Source organism: Sesamum indicum, unplaced genomic scaffold, assembly GCF_000512975.1.
Source record: "Sesamum indicum cultivar Zhongzhi No. 13 unplaced genomic scaffold, S_indicum_v1.0 scaffold00221, whole genome shotgun sequence".
Classification (NCBI taxonomy): domain Eukaryota; kingdom Viridiplantae; phylum Streptophyta; class Magnoliopsida; order Lamiales; family Pedaliaceae; genus Sesamum; species Sesamum indicum.
The window spans coordinates 62,477-69,040 of record NW_011628115.1 but is presented as its reverse complement, the minus strand read 5'-3'; the positions used below and the strand labels follow the sequence as shown (position 1 = coordinate 69,040).

Below are 6,564 nucleotides of genomic sequence, written 5' to 3'. Positions count from 1 at the left end.
AATGGAGAGGTAAGCACATTATTAATAGCGCTTACCGTACGCTACTAGCATCGTGTGTCTACTACATATGGAGGGAAAGAAACTTGAGGAGATTTGAATACACTGAGCGAACACCGGCCACTTTGAGTATCCTAATCGTAGATGACGTCAGGCAGAGGATTCTTAGTGTTGATTTAGCTTCTAGCATAATCTGACCAACTAAGGATAAAGTAAAGTCTTAGCTCTTTGCTCGCGCAAAGGTGCGGATTGACAGTTAATTCTGCTTTCGCTTCTCATATCGCCTTCGATGCGTACCGTTCTGAATCTAACTCGATTTATTGCTTTCTCGACCCCGGATGGTTTTTAATCGGTCCGTCGTCATAAGCAAGACAAATACTCCGCTAGGAGAGCTGCCAAAGTACGTTCAGCCAATCTTCACTCGACAGCTCGAAAGCGGAGTAGTTTCTATTACATCATATTTTTGGCAATCTCTAGAAGACAGGGAAGAGGAGGGGTAAGGCCCAAGAAATGAATTGAAACCCGAATCAAGATCAATGCGTGAAAGAGCAAAGGATTCTACATCACAGGGGCAGGCCCTAGGATATGACATTTTCCGTTCTTTAATCAAGCAAGGATGCTTTCCATGAATTGCTCCAGCTCTGGTGCACACCAGTTGTCTCTAGAAAGAGAATGTTCACTGGAAAGCAAAGACCAACTAAAAAAAGAGTGAGCTAATCAAGGTCGGGGCGGGTCTTTGCCTAGCCTTCTCCTCTGCTCTGACTCCGGTTGATGTGCCTTCTCCAGTTTCAATGAAGAAAAACTAGTTTAGGGGAATGCATTCTTCCAACTCGACAGCTCGAAAGCGGAGAAGTAGTTTCTATTACATATTTTTGGCAATCTCTAGAAGACAGGGAAGAGGAGGGGTAAGGCCCAAGAAATGAATTGAAACCCGAATCAAGATCAATGCGTGAAAGAGCAAAGGATTCTACATCACAGGGGCAGGCCCCAGGATATGAGACTTTCCGTTCTTTAATCAAGCAAGGATGCTTTCCATGAATTGCTCCAGCTCTGGTGCACACCAGTTCTCTCTAGAAAGAGAATGTTCACTGGAAAGCAAAGACCAGCTAAGAAAAGAGTGAGCTAATCAAGGTCGGGGCGGGTCTTTGCCTAGCCTTCTCCTCTGCTCTGACTCCGGTTGATGTGCCTTCTCCAGTTTCAATGAAGAAAAACTAGTTTAGGGGAATGCATTCTTCCAGGCGGAAACCCATTCCTTGTGCTCAAGTCAATTAATTAAACAAATAAGATTCAAAGAAGGAGATGAAAGAGAGGGTCTTATTGACCAAGGCAGAGGGATTTTCCAGCAGAGAGGGCAGTGACATATAAAGAATATTTCGGGTTAACACACTTTAGTTCATGGACTGGCGCTTATGAGGAGAAAAGGCTCTGGCAAGAGTTTCAAAAGAAAGACCGGGCCATGGACTGGACGAGGGAAGGGGGGATATGACTTGGAAGCTGCCTTTTCTTGTCAGCCCAATGAAGATGGCATGAATAGTTGGAGTTGGTGCTTCTCCGTTCGAAAGTAAGAACAACTTCCATCTGACCGCTTTCACGCTTCCTGAATCCAGCCGGTGAATCTAATATGAATAGTTCGCCAGGGGGAATTTGATCTTCAGGTAAGGTGCGTATTGTATCGGATAAAAGGCTGCGAATAGGCCTCCTCTCCACCTAGGCGAAAGATAGGGCTAGAGGAGAGCGCTGGAAAGATAGGACTTTCCGAACAAGCCTAAAGCTTGAATGAGACACCGGGCATCTATCTTCTTTTCTTTCACATTTCCCAAAACTCATTCGATTGTTCGTGACGGGATGGAGAAAGATGGGGGTAGGGACTCTTGATGTAAGGTAAGATGCTAGCGGTCTAACTCGGGTAAAAAGATGAGCCGGAGTAGGTAGGCTTCTATCCGAAAGGGTTTGATGGCTGATATCGGATAGGAAGAGAGAGATGACATTTCTAGTGAACCCAAGAAAGGAATGTAATCGAAGAGGCCAGCGTAAAGGCACTGAAAGGGAAGCAACTTGTCCACAAGCTTGATGTTCACATAGTGGTCTTTTTTCCGTTTTGAGTTCCTAAAGTTCAGCTACTCGAGAGCAAATCAATGTTCATAAGGCAGGGACAGGGTCTTCTATCAGGACTCGCAGACAACTTCCAATGCCTTCTAGGCAGAATGAAAAAGCTATGGAAGGTCCAGACTATCTTCATTGTAAAGAAGCTATCCTTTCTTGCGTCATCAGCTTGATATCAGAATTGCGGAACGTACAGCTTGTGGTACGGACTTCACGCGGGATGTTTCCGAGCTAGATTGCAAAACCGAAAGCCGGGTTTGTTTAACATCAAGACTCTGGCAAATCTTTCATCTAGCTGGGGCTATTCTTCGCACAGTGAGGCGGACGAAGGACGGTGAAAGTAGTCTTTGAAAGTTGTCTTTTGACTAAGCCTCCGCATACAGAAAAATGCCTATATCAATCTATTCCAAGACATATGGAATTCTACGATTAAGACGTAGCCGGGTAGTCTCCGATCGGGTGAAGGAATGCTAGTGCGCAAGCTCTTCTCAAAACAAAAGAAGAAAGGCCTATGGTTCAAAGCCCTATAGCGCTAGCCAGCAAGCATTAGATGAAGCCGATTTTTTTCGCATAGCATAGCCCTTTCATGCTTCTTTGTAGCATACTGAAGATGCTGCGGGCCTTCCTTTTATAGAAGGGCTTTGGCTTCCGCCAATGCTGTTAGAGGGTGTCTTTGTTTATGTAACTTCAATCTAATACCGAAGTACTGATACAAGCCCAGTCCCAAAAACCTTCTTTGGCCTTTGAGTCCTTCTCGTGCCCCGAGCCAAAAGGGAAGAAGAATAAGCGGGAATCCGTGGAAAGAATATGTAGTTGTCGGAGATGCTTTGTTGTGCTTGTCTGATTGGGAATTGGCAGATTGGGAAAGAGATCTGATAGTTCCGACTTCGATAGGTCCTACTTCCACCAAAGCAGGCTTGGCATGACGCCCATTGTCACTTCCTTTTCAGTTTATGCGCAAGGGTTCCAAACCTTTCAAAAGAATCCGACGCGGAAAGGGTCACTCAAGCAAAAGAAAGGCCCACAGCCTATTCGAAATCAAAAACACCTGCCAGGAACTTTATAAAAAGGACCTAGAACTAAAAAAAGGCCTGAGACTGACTTCCTTGAAAAGAGGGAGACAAGTTATGTAGGCTGTGGCTGTTCAAGAAATGTAGCGGTTGCTCGACTAAAGCCGGTCAAAGAATCGATTAGTAGTATGCCTGATATTGCAAAAGGTATTTAATCTAGTATAAAGTCTTATTCATAAGTAGAAAGAGTCCCTGTGCTAAATGAAGAGAGGTAAATAAGCAAAGGATAAAGAAGCATTTCCCCGGGAGGCTAAGCCAGAAATAAAGAGAGTGTTAAAAGGCTACGCACCTTGGTCCAGAGCGAGGATTGGGATAAGTTTAACCCGTTCTCTTTAGTTCTTAAGCCGAATATCTGTCCTGAGTGGCTAACTATTAAATATGAAAGGAGAAAGTCTCACCCCTTTTGGGTACTTGACTACTCAAAGCATCTCTCCAGAAATGGTTGAATAAAATGCTACTGACCTTGGGTTATTTCACTCATAAAGAAATTCCCTGGAGCCAGGTCCTTATTCTTTAATTTAAAGCCTTCGCCTCTAGTGAGGGTGTGGGATCAATCCACTAATTAGGCTCTTAAGAACCAGATGCCGCTTTCGCTACACTGACTTCTAGGAGGAAAATCCTATAGTCGCAAGAGAATTATTCTTCTTCCGCGGAGAAGATCACATCGCTTATTCTTTCAACGGCAATAGCAGCAGATTACTTCGCCTATTCTATCCCTTCAAGTCCCATAGCTTCTTCTCAAGCAGCAAATGGTCGGCTTAGTCTTATATTATTTGATATGACACTCAATGTAGTCACCCCCTTGAGAGCTAGTTCCTTCCCTTACTAGTGCTGCAATCAGGCTTGGCACCTTCCCTTCCTCCTTTTCTTCTGTGCATGGGATATATTTTAACCTACTCATAGATTGAAAGCTTACTCCTTGCCCTAAGCTAGTTTTTAATCAGACTTGAAAACTTTAAAAGATTTAGCAACTTGAGGGTCTTATCTTGAAAGGCAGACTAAAAAGAAAGACTCACTTCATTTATCCCCAGGACTTGTAACCGCACCGCCTACTCTTACTGTTTGAGTTCCGACTGCCCTGAACCCGTAACTGCTTTTACGGAAAGAAAGAATGAAAAATGAAGGGGAGAGAAAGTAGAATTGACAATCTTTCCTAAGGGAGATTTTTTAATAAAAGTTTTGCTTCGCTCTCAACCGCTACCACTCGCCGGAAAGTAGGTTTATGAGAGAATTTCATGGCCTTGCTTTATCCAGCAAGAAAACTCAAAAGCTCCTCCCCTTATCAGTCGAGTGACTTCATACCTCTCCTTATCAGTCGAGCTCAATTACATCGATCCGTTAGCTTTAGGCTTTCACGCTAGCGCGCTCATCCCTTTAAAGTTCCCTCCTTCGGAACTTAAAACTCTTTCTATCGGCTGATCTAAGCACCCGAAAACCTTACCGGATTCCATGGTTCATGCCACTAGCCGAGGAATCGGTTATAGCCCCCCTTACCGGATTCCATGGTTCATGCCACTAGCCGAGGAATCGGTTATAGCCCCAGATAGTTATCCGGATAGCCATTGTAGCAAAGTGTTTGCAGCATGAATTTATCGAGGTTGGTTTCTCGTTCATTTGTATCCGTCCGAAGAATCTTCCCCAGCCAATGGAGCTTATTCATGATCGACCCGCCTACTTAGTTCGGCCTTGATGAGCCTATTTGTTTATAACTCTAGCTAACTTCTTCTTTTTCTGTTTAGCCTGACATACATTTCAGGACACTTTCTTATTTGCAGTTTGGTGTAATGGGTAGGTAATCCTAGATGTTTCCTGAAACTCCTGATTACCAGTTAGTTATGGCCGAGATAGAAAGATTTCTCAGTCAGATGCGGATCCGTCTTGCTTCGATCAGATTTAACAAGCAAGCCATTTGTTAGAACATAGGTACACTATGATTTGCCAGCAGGATGTTAGTTCACTGTAATAATTCATATTAGGGAAGATTAAAGGAGAGAGGTTCAATTGACATCATTCACGGATCAGATAGCCTGAAGCTTTTTCATGCGCGATTAGAAAGAGGCGAATAAGGTAGTCAGCTAATTCATTCTCCATTTCAACATATCATTTTGTGCGACTCATACAAACTCTGCTTATCTACCCGGTGTAGCTTCTATTCCTATCGGTCTCGAGGTCGGAACCCCAACAATCTCTTTCTCTCTTTTGATTAATATGTTCGGTAGCCGTTATCAAAAGATTGGATTGCCACATGCGGTACAGCTTAGTCAGGGTCTGCTTGGAGTTCCGGTTGACTTTTCAGGCATAAGAGCTAGCTCGACCATCCATCGGAATAGGAGCGTAATTCTTTTTCTGAGATAGAAAGCTTTTTTAATCCGCAATAGGGGACCAAGCCATAGCTTTCTAGGCGTTCATACACTCAAGCAAGCCCTTTCTATTAACCATTGGGCTCGGGAATGGGGTGCCGCATTTTCATTTTTAGGGGGGCTCGGGAATCCTACGGCGTAATTCCTTAGCCCAGTAGGTCTTCTTACCGTGATGGCTTATGCGATCGAGAATTTTATTCAATTCATCGATCGTCATGGGTCTCCTATTTCTTATATTCCCGCCGGGGAATATATTTTCTTTTTTTTGGGTAAATGTAAATTTCATTAATAAAGAGTAATGGTACAGTACAACATGGGATCAACTGGTTTCTCCCTCTACCCAAGGGATACGCCATAATCTATACAATGCTCGTGTACTGACTGACGATGCTAAATCAACGCTAAGAATCCTCTGTCTGACGTCATTGATGATTAGGATGCTCAATGTGGCCGGTGTCCGCTCAGTATGATCAAATCTCCTCAAGTTCCTCTCCTTCCATATGTGGTAGACACACGCTGCTAGTAGTGTACGGTAAGCTCTATTAATAATGTGCTCCCCTCTCCATTTCCGTGTCGCCCATTCAATATCTGTTGCCCAATCTCTATTGGGCCAGTGAAAGCGAATCCTTCTGCGAATCTCATAAAGGCACTGACGACTAAATCTGCATCGGAAGAATAAATGTGGATGAGATTCCGTAGCTCCCTCATCGCACAATATGCACACCGCCAGGTGAGATAGCCATGATTTGTCTGTGGTAGGTAGTTTGCCAAGGATTGCTAGCCATAAGATGAACGAATGGCGAGGAATCTTCAAGGAGCACAAAAGTAGTGAAGACCATCCTACTTTCGGCTCGGGGTGAGTGAATAATCGGTAGAGGGCCTGAGTAGTAGGTTGCCCTTCGTCACATCTCCACACCACCCGATCCTCTCCTCCGAAAATAAGCGGTAGGTTATGTGTGATTTCCAAACATTCAAAGTCTGTGATGGTAGGCCATTGCCATTCTCTTGCTGAAATCACCGACCTGAGTTTTGCT

At 44.1% G+C, this 6,564-nt stretch overlaps 1 protein-coding gene across 1 annotated transcript in view; it reads right to left on the bottom strand.

Moving 5' to 3' along the window:
- Window positions 1–599: 599 nt before the first annotated feature.
- Window positions 600–6,564, bottom strand: part of LOC110011400 — an 8,494-nt gene continuing 2,529 nt past the window's right edge. Inside the window, exons 3-4 of the mRNA XM_020691448.1 lie at window positions 929–1,067; window positions 600–676 (exon numbers count right to left, since the gene is read on the bottom strand). Coding sequence (XP_020547107.1) covers window positions 600–676; window positions 929–1,067 — 216 coding nt within the window. The remainder of the gene's footprint in view (window positions 677–928; window positions 1,068–6,564) is intronic.